This window comes from Giraffa tippelskirchi, chromosome 1 (assembly GCF_054371585.1).
Source record: "Giraffa tippelskirchi isolate mGirTip1 chromosome 1, T2T-mGirTip1v1.2.pri, whole genome shotgun sequence".
Taxonomy (NCBI): Eukaryota; Metazoa; Chordata; class Mammalia; order Artiodactyla; family Giraffidae; genus Giraffa; species Giraffa tippelskirchi.
Window position 1 is genome coordinate 122,511,947 of NC_137275.1, and position 19,603 is coordinate 122,531,549.

General features: G+C 38.5%; 1 protein-coding gene across 39 annotated transcripts in view; it reads right to left on the minus strand.

Moving 5' to 3' along the window:
- Nucleotides 1-19,603, minus strand: part of NEK1 (NIMA related kinase 1) — a 123,939-nt gene that overhangs the window by 29,998 nt on the left and 74,338 nt on the right. For 13 of the 39 annotated variants that reach the window (XR_014055133.1, XR_014055118.1, XR_014055117.1 and 10 more), the window contains 7 exons: nucleotides 14,544-14,627; nucleotides 13,900-13,977; nucleotides 12,627-12,722; nucleotides 9,720-9,851; nucleotides 7,634-7,699; nucleotides 7,324-7,552; nucleotides 3,269-3,421 (listed from right to left, as the gene is read on the minus strand). Coding sequence is in view for 22 of the 39 variants with exons in the window: in XM_081495136.1 (XP_081351262.1) it covers nucleotides 3,269-3,421; nucleotides 7,324-7,552; nucleotides 7,634-7,699; nucleotides 9,720-9,851; nucleotides 12,627-12,722; nucleotides 13,900-13,977; nucleotides 14,544-14,627 (838 nt within the window). In the remaining 17 variants the exon portion in view is untranslated. Of the gene's footprint in view, nucleotides 1-3,268; nucleotides 3,422-7,323; nucleotides 7,553-7,633; nucleotides 7,700-9,719; nucleotides 9,852-12,626; nucleotides 12,723-13,899; nucleotides 13,978-14,543; nucleotides 14,628-15,044; nucleotides 15,129-19,603 lie in introns of all 39 variants that reach the window. The other 26 variants (XR_014055140.1, XR_014055136.1, XR_014055143.1 and 23 more) reach the window with 8 other exon arrangements.

Sequence of the window (19,603 nt, forward strand, 5' to 3'; positions counted from 1 at the left end):
ATGAAGATGTATCAAACTGTACAACTGAATAGGATATTTTTCTAAAACTATGGTGTATACACAGATCATATGACTGACCATCAGTCATATCTATTCACTGGGACTGGGTCTACATTACGCCTGTGGATAGACACTTTAATGATTATGAACTATACAAATTTCTTAAAATAAAAGATTCGTAAATATACACAATGAAGTTGTATCATTCATATGTGTGTAGTTTTGTAATAATACTGTCAAATTAATAAAAACATATTTCACCTTTGTTGTATGAATGTAATTTTATTTTTTAAAACCATACTCATATGTGGTTTTGTTGAGTGATTACATATGTATGCATAGGAATGCTTTGTTCAAATGTAATTCAGATTTTCAATGATCATAAACAAATCTTAACTTTTTATATAAAAACCCTTTATGTAATATAAAATGTATAATCTTATATATAATATTCAGAATACAATTATTTTGGTAAGTTAAGTTTGCATTTTTAATGTCTCAGTTGCAGTATTTAGTTATTTGAAACATACTGAAGCTTGATAATAGTTACAAAATAATATAGTTACTTGATAATAAAGCTACAAATACCAAGTGGTGAAAAACTTTAAAAATAAAAATAAATTTCTAAGGTGGTTAACATATGGTTTATTTGCCTCTTCCTTTAGGTGAAACTTTTACATATATACAGAAATGTCAGAATTACATACATACATATATATGTATTTATATATATCAGGATGGTATCTTTAAAATTATGAACTCATGTTTTTGTGTGTTTTTGTGGCAAGTGCTCAGAAACTTTCCATCCTTTTAACTGATGTCTGGAGAACATGGATTTGCCCAGAACAGCTCACTACAAATGACTGGAAGACACCCAAGTCAGCCAAATCCACTCCTTGGAGATGCTGCTCTCCAGTTCACTGCCGGAAGCCCCCACCAGAGTTCTGTCTCAGCTAATCTGCTAGATTTATGAAGAAACCTCCTGGATCTGGGCTGGTCAGTTCATCCCCATGATGCTTTCTTCCCCACCCTCAGTCACTCCATGCTCACATCTTAGAGATCCTGTCAATAAACACAGCTACTCAGAATGTTCAATGTTAACTGTCTCACCTTCTAGCCCCTAACATCCTGTGTTCCCACTCATCACCCTCTGCTACCTCATCCAAACCTGACCAGTACCTACAACCCACTGATCCTATCACGGATTCTTTCCCCACCTTCCCCATTAAAATTCATCTAAGAGTCCATCATTAAAAACATTCTCCTCCAAAGGTCCTCAACCCACTGTATTTCCAGCAAACAATTCCATCTTCTGTCTGCCATGTCTGAACACACATGACTGAAATAGGTGGTTTAAAAGCAGAGTCCTGCTCACTGTCTCAGCTTAAATTCATCATCACTAAAGTCAAGTGGGCCCTCTTTGCTGTTCACAGTCCATCTGTAACACTGGGCGAGCAGGAACTGCCTGGTTCAGTTAACCCCCTTAGGGAACAAAGTTGTGAACAGGTATCTCTGAGCTGTTTTACCTTACTTCTTCCTAGTCAACAAGAACAAAACTACAGTGCTGCTCATGCTTTGGAATATTTTCCCTTCACCAAGCCTCATCAACAGTCTGACAGTGGCAGAGGTCACACCTGTGATCTTTTCACTCTGACTCTTCTGCTATAAAAAAATATCTATTAGAACCAGGAACAAGCATTATGAGGACTGAAGACTGGTCTAGAGGATCTCAAATGAAGTGAGAAGAAAGAGAAAGGATCAAATAAATACTGGATAAAAAAACTATTTCTAACTATTGACAATATAATCTACACATGTAACCAACCAAAGGAAAACCAATGTAATGGAAAAATAGGCAACACACTTGACTAGGCACTTCAAAAAAAGATTGTATACATCTTACTGAGAAATTTTTGGATAGGACACCAAAGCACAAGCAACAGAAGAAAAAAAGAAAAACAAAACACGAGACTACTCAGAATAAAAAGCTTCTGCACAGCAAAGGAAAAACCAACAAAACAAAAAGGGGTTCTACAGAATAATAAAAAATATTTGTATATTATATATGTGATAAGAGTTTAACATACTCATAAACTCAACAGCAAAAAAAAACTGGCATATGAAATTTTTTTGCCATTATTAATTAATGATAGCAATTTTTAAGTGGGCAAAGAATAACTAATAAGGACCTACTGTATAGCACAGGGAGCTCTATCAATATTCTGTAAAGAGCTATATGGGAAAGGAATCTAGAAAAGAGTGGTTTTCTGTATATATATAACTGAAGCACTTTGCTGTACACCTGAAACTTCTGCAACACCATAAATCTACTATACTTCAATAAAAATTAAATTCGTTTTAAAAGTAAAGGAACTGAATAGTCATTTCTCCAAAGACACACAAATGGCCAACAGATATATGAAAAGGAGCTCAATATCACTAACAACCAGGGAAATGCAAATCAAAATCACAATGAGAGATCATTTCATTCTTGTTACCATAGCTATTATGAAAAAAAAAGAAAAAAGGAGAGACGACAAATACTGGTGGGGATGTGAAGAAATGGGAACACTTGTGCACTGTTAGTGGGAATGTGAACTGGTGTAGTCTCTATGGAGAACAGTACTGAGGTTCTTCAAAACATGAAAAATAGAACTATACAGCAATTCCATTTCCGAGTATTTCTTGAAAGAAAATTTAATCAGAATCTTGAAGGGATATCTGCACCCCTACATTCATGGGATATGAATGTACACTGTGTATGTACACTGTGTGTGTGTAGCCAAGACATGGAAAGAAACTGAGTGTACACGAATGAATGGATAAAGAAAATGGGGTATGTGTGTATATACATATACACACACACACAATAGAAGAGTATTCACCCTTAAGAATGAAGGAAATTCATGGAAGATATTATTCTAAATGTTATACATAAGTCAGACACAAAAACACTGTATGATGTCATATATAAATGGAATCTAAAAAAGCTGAATTCACAGAAACTGGAACAGTGGTTGCCAGGGCCTCAGAGGTGGGAAAAACAGGGAGATGTCTCTAACGGGTACAAGCCTTCAGCTGTTTAAGTTAATGTTTATGCATAAGTTTCTAGAGCTCTAATACACAGCATGGTTAATTACAGTTACCAATAAATGTACAGCTGCTAAGAGAATAAATCTTAAGTGTTCAGGCATCACATACACAAAATTTTAACTAAGTATGTTTTTAACATTACTTCTAATATAAAAACAATAGCTTCTCTGCTCACCACTTCTAATAGTTGTGTTTTCCAATAGTTCTGTCTGAAGCTGTAGTTCAGCTTCTCCAAGTATCCTCAGAACAGAATCTGTAGGACTTTTCCCCCAGACTTTTCTTGGAGATCCAATAGGATCTAATTTAATAACCTCTCCCATTGTATGTTCTAAAAGAAAAAGATACAAAAATTTCAGTGATAGAATCTAATAACACTGCATTAAAGGTAGATTCTAGTTTTAGGAAATATAAAAATGGAAAAAAATGCAAGTTATGTTTCTATAACATTTTTACTTGAGAAAAAAGTTTTTTAACTAAGAATAATTTGGCATAGTACAAAAATAGATAAAATATAAGTTAATATTTTGTTTGTATAAATTGCAGAGAATAGAAAAAAAATTCTAAGACAAATGTGCATATCGATTAAAAGTAGAGAAAAGTACTCTAAGAAAACTTGTTTTCCAATACAGTATACTAATGCATATATATGGAATTTGAAAGATGGTAATGATAGCCCTATATGCGAGACAGAATAAGAGACACAGATGCATAGAATAGTCTTATGGACTCTGAGGGAGAAGGTGAGGGTGGGACGTTCTGGGAGAATAGCATTGAACCATGTATATTATCATATGTGAAACAGAACACTATTTCATGTTCGATGCATGAGACAAATGCTCAGGGCTGGGGCAATGGGATGACCCAGAGGCATGGGATGGGGAGGGAGGTGGGAGGGGGGTCCAGGAAGGGGAATACATGTAAACCCATGGCTGATTCATGTCAATGTATAGCAAAAACTACTACAATATTGTAAAGTAATTAGCCCCCAACTAAAATAATTAAATTTATTTAAAAAAAAACAAACAAACACCTTTCTACCCCTAAATTTCTGGAGTAATAACTGTTTGCTTATCTTGATGGCACCTGATACACAGTAAACACTCACTAAAAAAAAAATCTTTGTTAAATGAATGAATTTTACAAGAATTACTCATTATTTATATTATAATATATGTAAATGATGAGGTTTATGAAATAGCAGCACACTCTAACCAACTGAGTTGGCAGCCAGGATTAGATTTAGTATTAGCAAGAGATGAAAGCTGCTGATTCTGGTACGGATGGTGAAACAAGGTGTACCGAATTATGAGTGAATGCTTCTGTGTAGATGTTGTGCGGAATGATACATGTGCACATGTGGCATCAAACTGTGTCTTTTTACCACTTTGACTACTAGTTGGTCTCCTCCACCCCAAGGGAAGCTGCTTCATGACATAAGGAATCAGTTTCTCCCACTTCGTATCTGGAAAGGTGTTAATAACACACCCTGTAGGGCTGCTGGAAGAGAAAAGCCATCCTCCACCCATCTTAGATTTGGGCACAGAGTTCCTGGGGCTGCCTACTTCTCCTCATGGTCAGTCAATGGAGAAAATATCATGAACACAGGCTCCAGGGTGACCCAGGAGAAATGTTCTCTGCTTGCAACCTGTTCTCTTCAAACCCTCGGTAACCAGAGGCCAGCAATCTCTTTAGCCTCATAGGTGCCACGGATATCCCCACAGGTGCCCTTGGCAGGTTTCAGGAATAAATAGAAGAGGGGAAAACAAGGGGGAAGATTAAGAGGGAAGGGTTTATTTTTCTCATAAGAGCCATTTTTTTAAATAAGACCTCTGAAAACAGAACTCAACTGAGAGCCAAATAAATAAAAGGCAATGTAACTTATTTTTAAGAGGAAAAAAAATATGAAAACTTGACTGTAAAATGAAGGGAAAAACATCACCACCACCAGATGAACAGGAAGAAAAGACCAAGAAGCAACTGTATTGCTTGTAAGACTCCCAGAGGCAAATTCTAATTCACTGAACAGGATCCTTTGGGCAGGGGAGGGTGGGTGAGGGGGGAGCAAAATAAACTCTTAGTTTAAAAAAAAAAAAAAAGAAAACTTGTTTTATCTTATTTATCCTAAGTAAGCAACTGACACTTCCTATTTGACAATAATATTTGGGGTTAACCTTTTGAATAAAACTTTGCAAAGCAAAGCAGAGAAAATCACCTACTGAAGTTTGAGTCTTCAAAACATTTTGTAATAACTAATACATGAAGCATATAGGTACCCAGCAGTAATAAATAGGATATACTCTCAAATATTATGGGGTATGTAAGTCATATAAACTTTCAATGGTGACCAAATACATGATACATATTTTTGTGTACCCGTCCAGGAAAGTAAATACCTGCAATTTATCAGACAATATTCGATTTTGTTTAGGCAAAATGATTACCAGTAAGAAACAATTTTTAAAAGGATGGTTAAAAAGAGCAAAGAACACTGAACAGACCCATAACTTACAGCTACACGGTATCTGATAAAGGTGAGAAAGCAATCTGAATGAGGCTGAGGGGTTGGGAAGTCGGGTGAAGGGGGTGAGGGATGGAAGGTGGGGACCGGGGTTGCACACAGACAATACTGTGAAGAGCTCTGCTACACGGAGGAATTCAGAAAGGGGGGAGGCTGAACAACAGGGTAAGGAAAGAAACAAGGAGGCCACCATGCAGAAGACTTGGGAAGAAGAGAGGGGAGGAGGGCTGTGAAATACAGTAACTAGACTCCAGTGACACGAAGTGAGCGGTGAGGAGGCTGACAGGACAAAGCAAGTGGCGTGAAAACCAAGGGAGTCTGGCTCAGGCATGGGAAGGGACACTGGATTTTCATGCTCCCTGCAACCAAGGTCAATCAGCTACTAAGAAGCATGCCAGGCTGTACTTTGATTCTCAGGCTCTTTTCCATAAGGTTCCACCAGGGGGCACGGCATCCCTCTCTCTTGCCCTCATAGCTCAGCTTCCAAAAAAAAGAGGCTCCTTCCTCACCTTTTACTCGCTCCTTAATCCCCAGATTCTACTTCTGCCCCCTGACCTCTAGCGACACTGCTTTCACCAAGGTCACAAGGCCCCCTCTGACAAACACAGTGCAGATTTTCTAGCTCTCATCTTGCCCTCTTTCTTCCTTTTAAATTCATATCACTCTCTCAATTTTCCTTCTCTGATGCATCCTCATTTGCTTTTGCAAGTTATTCCTCTGACACACTCGTAGACTTCCCATGAAGCCCTTACAAGTCTGTGTGTGTGTCTGTGAGACTCAATACACAACTGCCTGCTGTGGAGTCTGTGAACTTTGCTTCAAGGTATTAAAATGAAAGAATTCTACCAAAATGGCCCATCAAAAAAACCACATAAAACTGCACTCAGTTAGGTGGTGATCAGATCAGCCCCCTAGAAAGCGAACCCCCACAAGCATGTGTCTTGTTAGTTCCCTGATGCACTCCAGGGCCAGGACAATGTGAGACAAGGGCAGGGGCTCAGGAATCCTCGCTGAGCAAAGGGATCGCCTATGAGACTCTCCACAGGCCTGCTCAGTACTGTCCTGACCATCCCAGGTTCTGCCAAAGTGTACTCTTCTGATTCTCACCAAGAATTACTCCTGGTAATAGGTGACTCTAAGGTGGGAGAAAGGGCTGGAGCAATACAGGTTACATGCGTGCCATTCGTTCCTGCTCTCACATCACAGACTGTTGGGAAAAACCCTCTTGTGGGACTTCCCTGCTGGCACAGTGGATACGAATCCACCTGCCAATGCAGGAGACATGGGTTCAGTTTCTGATCCAGGAAGATTCCACAGGTCTCGGGAGCAATTAAACCTGTGTGCCACAACCACTGAGCCTGCACTCTAGAGCCCACGCACTGCAACTGCCTGTAAGCCTGTGCACCTAGAGTCTGCGCTCTCGGAGCCTGCACACGGCACCAAGAGAGCACCCTCTGCTTGCTGCACCTAGAGAAAGCAAAGCAACAAAGACCCAGTGCAACCAAAAATAAATAAAGTGTTTAAAAAAAGAAAGCTTAAAAGAGTGTTAAAAAAAAAAGGTAAAAGCCCTCCCACGTTGAAGCCGAATGGTGTTCTCCATGTTTCACTTATTACAGAACCCTCTCCAGGCTCTCAGCCCCTCTAAGTGGGGCTTCCTCAGAGTGTCCAGTCCACATGGCCACACAGGGGCACCTGAGCGCATTCATACGCACTTTCTGTCACAGAGAAGGAAGCGTCCAGGGCCAGTTCATCCACGGGAAGCACAAGCTGGCCTCCTGTCTCCCATTTTTTTCGATCCGATGAAACTGACTTTTCTTTTTCCAGCTCTTTGGCATCTTCACGAATAGTTATCGTACCCGTTTCAGGACGACTCTGCCTTCCCTTTTCATCTTCTTGAACTTTAAGATTTTGATTTAATCTACGTAGTATTTCTCGCTTACTCTGAAACAGTTAAAATGTTGTATTATAATAGGTATAGGATTAAGTAGAATGATTGACAGAAAATTTGAAAATTGTACCTACTGAAACAGCACTGTTACTCTTCTGCATTTCTTCTGAGGTTTCCTGGGCATCAGTTACACTTCTGTCCTTTAAACACAGAGTAAGAAATAATGTTATTTTAAAGCATACCTTAAAATTTTTGATATTTTTACTTTTTGTTTTTCATTAGCATTCCATGCTCCTTGTTTTTTTTATTCCTGTAAAATGTTAACATAGCTTCCTTCATTATCAGCAATGAGAAATAATTACTTATTATCATCTAGTAGATGATAATAATAGATAATTCTAATTGGCTAGAATTTCCAATTCTCAATTATTTTCACATTTCTGGGTTACTAGATCAGATATTTAACTATATACTCTTCCTCTTATTTAAGTATATCCTCTTCCTTTTTGGCACCTGATTTTTGATAAATATAAATTTATGACAGAAATTTTAAAAAATTAATTTTTATACTCAATTAGAATTACGGACGCTTTGACAGATGAATGGGGCTTCCCTGGTAGCTCAGACAGTAAAGCGTCTGCCTATAATACGGGAGACCCAGGTTTGATCCCTGGGTGGGGAAGATCCCCTGGAGAAGGAAATGGCAACCCACTCCAGTATTCTTGCCTGGAAAATCCCATGGACTGAGGAGCCTGGTAGGCTACAGTCCATGGGGTCGCAGAGTCGGACACGACTGAGAGACTTCACTTTCACTTTCTTTGACAGATGAATAATCAAGAGAGGGTGTGTTGTTTGTAAGCTGTCTTTATGTTTCAGGTACATATATTGTTATTAAGCCATACTACTTACTAAACATAATTGAGAACTGGCTTTTCTCCCTAAGCAAAGAGTAACAGTAAAGAGTTCTAAGTACTTTGTGCTAATGCTAAAACAAATTTTGTTTTCTGATTAGTATAATCAAAGTAATTAGGCCAACTAGTGTATGAAATACACACAAAAAGAGAAATTAGTAGTTATAAAAACCATGAAATCAAAGGCACCTGGAAGACTCGGGGTAAGGAAAAGCAGTTCTCAAAGTTTTGAGGAAGCGATAGAAAACCCATAAAGGAAAAGCATTTGGTTACATGGATTACCTCAAATTTTATTAAATAGTGGTCAGTTTCAGAGTTATACCTGTAAATCAGACAAAGAGCATTTTACCCAGTGAAGTGGCAGGAATTAGCAGTCACTACAACCAGAGAGGTGAGCAGCTACATGGAGTGAGACTGGGACCGGGCAGGGCCCGCACATGGCATCTGAGAGGTGGAGCGAAGAGCGTAGCACACAGCCGTTATCAGAGAGGAGACGAACCCTGTCTGAGCAACAGCGCTTTCCTACAGGAAGTTCTTGAGCGTTAACCAAGACTGGTATTTCCTACATAATCTTATTTCCAAGATAAACATAAAGGCTGTAGAAAATTGGTATGCCGATAACATCAGTGCTGTATGCCAAAAATGAATGAAATTCAACAAATAACAGCACAAACTTCAACAACTAGGAAAGGAAAGAATCAGGTTAATGTGTAACACGACTCAGGAGACTGTTCCTCGGCCTGCTGAGTTCCAGGCTAGAATCCCACATCAGGAGTCCCTTTCCTTCAACCTCAGAATAGAGTGCTTCACATTTCAGATGATACCCGATATGTACTTCCAAGTTTAAACTTTTTACCTGCCCACGGTTCTTTGTTTTACTCTCCATGTGCCATGATAGAGATTCAAAAGTAGAAGCTTAAAGAAATAACTGATGAATTAAGTGCAATTATGCTGAGTCCTCTAACATTTGCTATACCAAGAAATGAACTTCTGCTAATTTTGAGTGCCAGGGAATAAAAGTGTTTTTTGCATTATTTTTCACACATTTCTATATTTCTTTTGTTCAAGAGTCTTTTAGAGTATTAGGGAATCATTCTAATATATTTTTATCTATCAGGTGGTCTTATATGTGAAACCTAAGAGCAGTGAGGCTCCAATACTCAAAGAGTAAACCATACATGAAAATCTTAAGAAGTAATTTTTTCCCTAGAAAAACCGAATCAGGCGTTAGGAATTAATGTAATTTAATTAAATTTAGTCCCTTTAGTATTCTTTGACTTTGAGGAGTTCTAAATTATAGAAAGCTTACCATACACACTTCCTTCAAAGCCGAAGTCACAGAAATAACAGGTCTCATTGGCTGCTTTGATGGAGAACCCACCATTTCCTGCTGCCCTGAAGGCGGAGACACATCAGAGTTCTTTATTCCTTTGGACACCAACTGTAATAAGAATGTAAGCACATTGGCAAATTTATATTTGCATGAAGAGATAAAGTGGTATACATGTAAGATCACTGCCTATACACTCTAACCACAAGAAGTTTTTTCATTCCTCAATTTTTGTTGTGCAAGGCAATGTACTAGGTGCTGGGGAAATATCAGTGAACAGACAGACACATCTCTGGCCTCACATGTAAACAGAGCCATGTGTCCCATGGTGCTAAATAACTCCTTTCCACTGCATTAACAATGTTTTACAAATTGCCTTCTAAAAGATTATACATTAGTGCTCTAATTTCAACCCCTTACAAAATCTGGCAAAAACAAAAACAGATTACTTACTAATCTTATATTTCAAAAAGAGATGCTTCTGCAAATTCTAAAGTCAGGTACAATCTTAACATGTGAACATCAGTTACCCAACATGAGAGCCCTGATTATAAAATGTCAACATAAATAAGAAAGGAAGACGTGAAAAGTACAGGTAGTAAGATTTACTTCACTGAAAAGACCATTGTTATTTTCACGTTTTTGGTTTTATCTTGCCATGGAGACTCTGTAAACAGTGTGAAATCATGTTCTGAACTTCAGTAAGTATAAGGAAATGGCATCTATCAGTCTGCTCTCAGAAACATGGCAGCAAGTCACTCCCAACTTCTATCTCTTCTTGAAACAAGTAAACAAGAATTTCTTATGAAAAAGTATCAATATCAACATTTCAAATGTAGTATTTATTGAACATGTTCTAAGCATAAGATAGTAATCCAATTCTAGCATTTAGTTCTCTGGTCTTTCATTTTACATCAACAACTATTTTGTTCAAAAGGAGATGGAGATAGCCAACATAAAACTGAAGGAGAAGAACTAAGTTGGAGGAATGATACTACTTGACTTCAAGACTTACTAAGAGCTGAGGTAATCAAGGCAGTGTGATAATAATGAAAACAGATCAACGGAACAGAACAAAAAGCCCGGAAACAGACCCACACAAATATAGTCAACTGCATTTAACAAAGGAGCAAAAGCAGTTCACTGGAGAAAGCACAGACTGCTTATCAACAAATGATGCTGGAACTACTGGACACCCACAGGCAAACACACAAGCAACCTGACCCCACAACAAGCATTCACTCACAACTGATTACAGACCTAAATGCAAAACTCAAAACTGTAAAAACCCCTGGAAGATAACACAGGAGAAAATCCAGATGACCTTGGGTTTGGCAATGACTTTTAGATAGAACACCAAAGGCACAATCTATATTAACTTCAACCTTAAGAGAAACTTTAAGTAATAGATAAAAATACTTATTGATAAATGTTATGAGTTAAACAGGGCATGAGAACAAAGACCACCAAATTCAGTCCAGCAGGATCAAGATATAGGAGGGAGAGCCGTTACATTCTCTTCACACTACTTATCTTGGAAAAAAAATCTTTTCTTTTAATCAACAGAAGGTATTTTAATGAAGAAAATGTTTCACACATTATTATTAAAAATCTACTCCGTATTATATTAAAATCTATATGGCTGCCACATATATGGCTAATGACTGGTACAGACAGTCTCTGAAGATATCTGATCCATGGTCTAAGAAAGTCACTGGCATCTAATCAAAAGGATCCCAAGCAGCCTCCAGGAAATGTTTACTTTATGATCAAACATCTACTTGTCTCTCCCTGGATCAACTAAACAAACGTAAAGAACCTGAGATAACAAACAAGTAAAGAAAGGTATATGAAATCTAAACCAAAGAACAAAAACAAACAGAACATCTTCCTAACTCTCATAATTACTTTAAAACAAAACTAATTCAGTTATTAAAAAATTAAGGGTAATTCAGAGTAACTACTGAGATGTGGCAACACCATTATAAGCCAAGTAATACATTTATTAATACAGGAGAACTTGGGCCTTCTGTGTAAACATCATGGATATATTATTTTTAGACAGAAATGTTAATGCTATTCAACATTAACCAGATTGTAAGATAGAAGACCATCATGTATTTTTTAATTTGTGAAAGGACAAAACATTAGATTAAGTCTTTTATTCAGAAAGATGATTGACATAAAAAAAACACAAAAACTAACCAAATTAAGAAAAAAAACAAAGTTTCATAGAAGAAAAAAACATAAAACTTCAAAACAGATATAACTCAATTTGTTACAAATTGATTACCTGGCTAAGTTTAGAATATGTACTTCATTCTAACAAGCTTTTTAAAAATTCAATCAAAGTTTTTTTGTTTTGTTTTTTTTAATGTGCAAAAGGAATAAAACATTGATCTGAAAGTTTCATAAGTGAGGGTTAGGAAACAAACTGCTTTGGAAGCTTTTTCCCCTAGCTACTTTATCACCAGGTTAATACAGTCAAGACTTTTCTATATTGCTTATATCTTCACAAAAGGTTTTTAATTATCACTGTAAAATCTGTCAATTACACTAGTTGCTGAAAAATTAATCAACAGTGACACCTAACGACAAAATTCAAAATTTCACCAAGTACTGAGGCCAGATTTATAAACATATGAAATTGTCAACTTAGCTACTCTTGGAAGTATAAGTAAATACAAATACTATTTTATCTCACCTCACATCAAACACCAAAATAACTTCCACATAGATCATCATCCTTAAATAATGAAAGAGACAGAGACGCAGGGAAATGAATGAGAATAAAAACACAGAATCACAGGGTTATAAGGCTGGCACAGCTTCCTTGAGAGCTGGGAGGGCGGCAAAGGCAGGGTCAACACAGGGGCCTCAGCTTACATGCTCCTCCCACACCTTCTTCTCTCTCTCATATGCCTCCTTCCGTTTGCGCTCAAGCTGCTCCTTCAGGACGGCAGCACGGGCACTTGCTTGGGCCTGGAAAGGAGGACAATCCACAAAATTAACGCCAGAAAGAAAGGCACGGGGATTGCCTTTCTTTCCAGGTCTAAAAAGTATTTCCATATATTCTTACACACAAACACACATTAATCTTTTTTGGTTAGGGTTGTGTGTATGTGTATATGTGTACAGGCTTCCTAGGTGGCTCAGTTATAAAGAATCCACCCGTATATGCGGGAGAGTTGGGTTTGATCCCTGGGCCAGGAAGATTCCCTGGAGAAGGAAATGGCAACCCACTAGAGTATTCCTGGAGTGTCCCATGGACAGAGAAGCCTGGGGGGGGCTACATTCCATGGGGTCACAAAGAGTCAGCCACAACTGGGTGACTAAACATAAACAACAGTATATGTGAATGCATGTCTATGTGTGAGTCAGTGTGGCTGAGAGTATGTGTGTGTGTGTTTGGGGGGTGCCCCTCTAGAATACAAACATAAGCTGCAAATCTGGCATCTAAACCAGGTGTCAAAACACAGCAGCTGCTCAATAAGTATCTCTGGAATGAAAATAAATGAATGTACATTCAAAAGGAAATAAAAATGGAAGAGTTTTAAAACATGACTATTATGCACAACCGGAGAAGGCAATGGCACCCCACTCCAGTACTCTTGCCTGGAAAATCCCATGGATGGAGGAGCCTGGTAGGCTACAGTCCAGGGGGTCGCTGAGAGTCGGACACGACTGAGCGACTTCACTTTCACTTTTCCCTTTCATGCACTGGAGAAGGAAATGGCAACCCACTCCAGTATTCTTGCCTAGAGAATCCCAGGGATGGCGGAGCCTGGTGGGCTGCCGTCTATGGGGTCGCACAGAGTCGGACACGACTGAAGCGACTTAGCAGCAGCAGCAGCATTATGCACAAACTTGTCTTCACAGAAATGGACACTATGTTTTTCATTTTTAGGGTTAATATTTTCTCTTTTTAAGATTACTTGTGTGAAAGTTCCATGTATTTATGCCATGCTTTCATCAAATTGTTCTCCATAAAAAAGATATGAAGAGGTAGAGAAAAGCTACTTTTCAGAAACAAAGTGAGGACAAAGAAAAGTTAAGGCAAAAGAATAAGGTGATTTAACGATGAAAGACTTAAGAACACACTTTTCCATCTCCGGTTTCCCTTTTCTCTAAGAAAACCCATATCACCTCCAGTACACACCTTCAGGGCTTCCACTTTCTTACGCCTCACATCGGCCTCCTCACTTCCTTCTTGATCTTCAGAGCTGTCAGTTTCCTTCTACAAAATAAGTAGTGAGCACAGCAGCACTTAGGATAGGACCTCAAATTCACTGCGGAGTTTATGTGAATAAACAAACATCTAAAAATGAAAAATGGTAACTTATTCAGAGCTACAACTGAACTCTCCAGAACCATCAACTCCTATAAAGAAAGAAAAGAGAGTGAAGTCGCTCAGTTGTGTCCAACTCTTTGTGACCCCATGGACTGTAGCCCACCAGGCTCCACTGTCCATGGAATTTTCCAGGCAAGAGTACTGGACTGGATTGCCATTTCCTTCTCCATGGACACTGGGAAAAACAGATAAAAAGAGAATGATATAAAATGTCCCCTTTTATATGTCCATGGCTACTACTCACATTTTCCTCTCTGAATTCCCCTGGAACAAGTCTTATCAATTTTAAGTCATATAAATACGATTTTCTGTATTCCTATATATAGCTTTTCTGGTCTTTAACTTTCACTGTCTTCATGAGGTTTTATCTTGTGTTAGTGGCACAGCATTTTTAATCTCAATATATTATAATGTCATTCAAGTACTTTTTGAAAAATAGATTTTCAACCTGCCTTTTCACCACGAAGCTTGGCTCTAATCTGTTGGCGTTCATTGAAATTCTGCAATCTTATTTGTCTTAGTCTTGCCAAATAAACCTACAAAGAGAAAACAAAGGCAACATTTCAATTAAAAAAAAACTACCAATATTTTTATTGCTAAAATGTTTTTAATTTAAAGAAAAGTGTTAATGCGAATATAAGAAATAAAATTTTGAGATCTGGTTAATGGAAATATAATATTAGCTTTCAAGTGTTTAATTTAGATCAATTTATTTATGAAAAGAAATACATTACAGTGACAAATTTTTAATTTTATTGAAAGAAATTTAAATCAGCATACGGAAAAGCAGTTATGGAGCAAAATTATAACACAGTATGTCAGCCAAGATATATTAACAGGTCCCTACAGACCTACAAATCCTCCAATCACCGTGAAGAACATAAACCATGCAGGAAAGGAAGGCAATCAACTCAAAGTGACGGTGCCAGGCAGCGAGCATGCGGGAGGCATACCTCTTCCTCTTTGTTTCTCGGCTTCCCTCCTCGTGAAGAGCTGGGCCTGCCTCCATAGAGAGCTGCCAGGTTGTGCAGGATGCCCTGTGCGTCACGTAATGTACTAAGTTTAAAGAATGACTACAGCTACAGCAGCATCTTACCTAGGAACAGCCTGGGGCCACTATTTCTGCTGGCAAGTACTGATCACATCTAGGTGATGAGCTGATAAACTGAAAACAGACCTTGGCATTTTCCTTGATCAATTTAACCAACGCATTCAGTGAACAGAAAAAAGCAATTAAACCCAAACTTAGTCAGTATTAATAGAGACTGGCTACACTTTTATTAGCCATTTAAATCAACAGTTTTAAAACTGCTTTGGAGGTCAGCTAAACTCCAAATCAAAATCTCTCTCTACAAAGGCCCATCATGTCTACATGTTCGCTTACATACTAAACACACACATGACAGGGAACGTGCGAGCTCCAGTTCCCTGCACGCAGGCGTGCCGCATACTAGACTGCAAGTGACCTGCCCAACCACACAGGGACTCGTGATCTCATGGTTTATCCCAAGGGTGCAATAAGCTCCTTGCCAAAATGACTCATAAGGACCCCTCTCTCTTCCTGCAGCACCAGTGGTGCTCCAAGAGCCTCCCAGCTTACTAATAAAAGCCCTCTTCCCTCTGCCCACCTCGCCTCTTTCTATCAGCTTGCTGAAAGTATACTTTTTGTGTTTGTCACCTACATTTTTCTGCTTCCCATTTATTTTTTAATCTGCTACACTTTGGGTTCTGATCCCACTATGGCTCTGAAAATTTTCCAAGGCTACCAATGGCCTCCAAGTTCACAGTACAAATGTACTCTTTTGAGCAAATTGTGCAATTACTATTTCCACTGGAAATTAGTTTTGATTGAATCTATTTATGGCAGTATCTTTTTCTCTCATAAGAATCATATAAGTTCACTGTAGGAAACATAAAATAAAGACAAAACATTCATAATTCTACCATCTGAGAAACTTAAAAGTTTAACAGTATTTTCCTCCAGATTTCCTTATGTGCCTATGTAGGAATTCGAACATTTTAGTTTGAAATATTATAGGTAACAACAGAAAGAAAAGGAGTGTACAGGGACGTCCTGTGTACCCTTCATCCAGTCTCTCCGTACTGTATCATCTTGTATTACTGCAGTACACTATCCAAACTGGGAAGCTGGCCCTGCATGAACCACAGGATTTCACTGCTTACACATGCACATTTTTATATCTGCAACAGAACATCTTATTACACACACAGCTTTCTTAGACCACCATCAAATCAAGATACTTAACTGTACCATTACTGTATCACTTCACAGCCACATTTTCTACTCTATCCCTGGCTATCAACTACTAATCTGTTCTCCATCTCTATAATTATAGTTTAACAACTTTTATACACACACACACACACACACACACACACACACACACACAGTATGTATCCTCCTCTAGTTGACGGTTTTCACTTGGTTTTACTCCCCTGCAGTCCATTCAAGGCACTGGACACAAGACTCAATGGTTTGTTTTATCTGAATGTTGAGTAGTAGACTATGGTATGGAAATGCTATCCTTTATTCACTCATTCCAGAGAAGGTGATGGCAATCCACTCCAGTACTCTTCCTGGAAACTCCCATGGACAAAGGAGCCTGGTAGGCTGCAGCCCATGGGGTCGCAAAGAGTCAGACACAACTGAGTGACCTCATTTTCACTTTTCACTTTCGTGCGCTGGAGAAGGAAATGGCAACCCACTCCAGTGTTCCTGACTGGAGAATCCCAGGGATGCGGAGCCTGGTAGCCTGCAGTCTAGGGGGTTGCACAGAGTCGGACACGACTGAAGCGACTTAGCAGCAGCAGCAGTATTCCCTCATTCACCTGCTGAAGGACCCTTGGGTTTCATGTTTTTGACTATTAAGAATAAAGTTGCTAATAACACTCATGTTAAACGTTTCTTGGGCTTTCCTGGTGGCACAGTGGTAAACAATCTGCCTACCAATGCAGGAGAAGTGGGTTCAATCCCTGGGTTGGGAAGATCCCCTGGAGAAGGAAATGGCAACCCATTCGAGTATTCTTGCCTGGGAAATGCCATGAACAGAAAAGCCTGGTGGGCTATAGTACAAAGGGTCGCAGAGAGTCAGACATGACTTAGTGACTCAACGACAAAATGTTTCTTTGTGAAAATAAGTTTTCTCTGGGACAAATGCCCAAGAGTGGAACTGCCTGCTCTTGGTATTACAGATCCATCTGCAGTTTTAAAAGGGACTGCCAAACAGTTCTGCAAAGAGGCTGTATCATTTAAAATCCCTACCAGCAATGTTTGATGACTCCCTTTTTCCATATCTTCACCAGCATTTGGTTTTATCACAATTGGGTAGGCAGTGATACATTATTGTGGTTTTAATTAATTTGCATTTCCCAAATGGCTAATAATGCTGAACATCTTTGCATGTGTTTATCTTCCATCTGTATATCTTCTTAAATGAAAGGTTTAGTCTTTTACCCACAGGTAGGCAGATTCTTGAGAAGGAAATGGCAACCCACTCCAGTACTCTTGCCTGGAGAATCCCAGGGACGGTGGAGCCTGGTGGGCTGCCGAATGTGGGGTCGCACAGAGTTGGACACGACTGAAGCAACTTAGCAGCAGCAGGTAGATTCTTTATCACTGTGCCAAACATATACAAAGTTTTATATAACTTTGTACAGTTAATGTTATGTTTTTGTATGTTCTAGATACAAATCCTTTGTTAAACATGAGGTTACAAATATTTTCCTCTAAACTATAACTTGTATTTTCTTCCTCTTAACAGGGTCTTTTGGAGAGCAAAAGTTCTCAATTCTGATGAAGTCAAATTTATAAAGTTTTTCTTTTATGGATTGTGCTTTTGGTGTCAAGTATAAGAACTCTTTATCTAGTCTTAGGTCTTGAAATTTTCTTCTTTTCCTGTAAGTTTTACAATTTTCTCTTTTACATTCAGTTCAGTTCAGTCGCTCAGTTGTGTCCGACTCTTTGCAACCCCATGAATCGCAGCACGCCAGGCCTCCCTGTCCATCACCAACTCCCAGAGCATGCATGAACTGTTCTATTTTATACAGTGTGAGGCTGAGCTCAAGGTTCATACTTTTGTCTAACAACGATGAGACATTTCTTGCCTGGATTGTGATGTGTGACAAAAAGTGGGTTTTACATGACAACCAGCTCAGTGGTTGGATCAAGAAGCTCCAAAGCACTTCTCACAGCCAAACTTGCACCAAAAACAGGTCATGGTCACTGTTTGGTGGTCTGGTACCTGTCTGATCCACTATGGCTTTCTGAATCCTAGTGAAACCATTACATCTGAGAAGCATGCTCAGCAAATTGATAAGATGCACCAAAAACTGCAATGCCTGCAGCCGACATCGGTCAACAGAATGGGCCCAATTCTTCCCCACGACAACGCACAACTGCACATCGCATAACCAGTGCTTCAAAAGTTGAATGAATTGGGCTACAAAGTTTTGCCTCATCCACTTCACCTGACTCCTTGCTAAGCAACTACTACTTCTTCAAGTGTCTTTAACAACTTTTTGTAGGGAAAATGCTTCCATAATCAGCAAGAGGCAGAAAATGCTTTCCAAGAGTTCGCTGAATCCCGAAGCACAGATATTTACACTACAGGAATAAACAAACTTATTTCTTATTTGCAAAAATGTGTTGACTGTAACTATTTCTACTTTGATTAATAAAGATGTGTTTGAGCCTAGTCATAATGATTTAAAATTCACAGTCCATACTTGAAATTATTTTTCAACCTAATTTATAAATTTTAAAATACGTTTCTCTAAATCTATTTTAAAATGTTTCTGAGATTTTACTAAGAATTGCAAATTTAAGAAGACTTGCCATTTTTTATTATACATTGAGTCTTCCAATTAATGAACACAGCATGTGTCTCTAAATATTTAACAATTCAATTTCATCAAGATATTACCATTTTCATTGCACAAATCTTACATGTTTATTATTATACTTTTTCTCCCCCACTTTGTTTGGGGCAATTGTAAATGGTATATTGCTGTTTTTTAAAAATCAGCTTCCATTTCTTCATTGTCAACGTACAGAAATCAGTTGACTTTTGTGAAATGGCCTTACATCATGTAACTATAATGAGTTCATTTTTCAGTTCTAGGAGTGCTTTGGTATAGAGCCCTTGAGATATTCTAGGCAGATAATCATGTCAACTGGAAGCAGTAATAGTTTCATTCCTTCTTTTCAAATCTGTATGCCTTTACCCTCTTTTTTGTTCCTTACTGCACTAACCAAAACTGCCAGCAGTATGCTGATAAAGAGTGGTGAGAGTTAACTTCCCTGTCTTTTTCCAGACTGTAGAGGGAGAGAATTCAGTCCTCTGCCCGTTAAGTATTGTTAGGTGTGAGTTTGTTTATAGATGTGTATTATGAGGTTGAGGACAATCCCATTGATTTTCAGTTACTGACAGTTTCAATTATGTATGTTGATCTCTGTCAAAAGATTTTCTGCATCAATTGTTACGATCACATG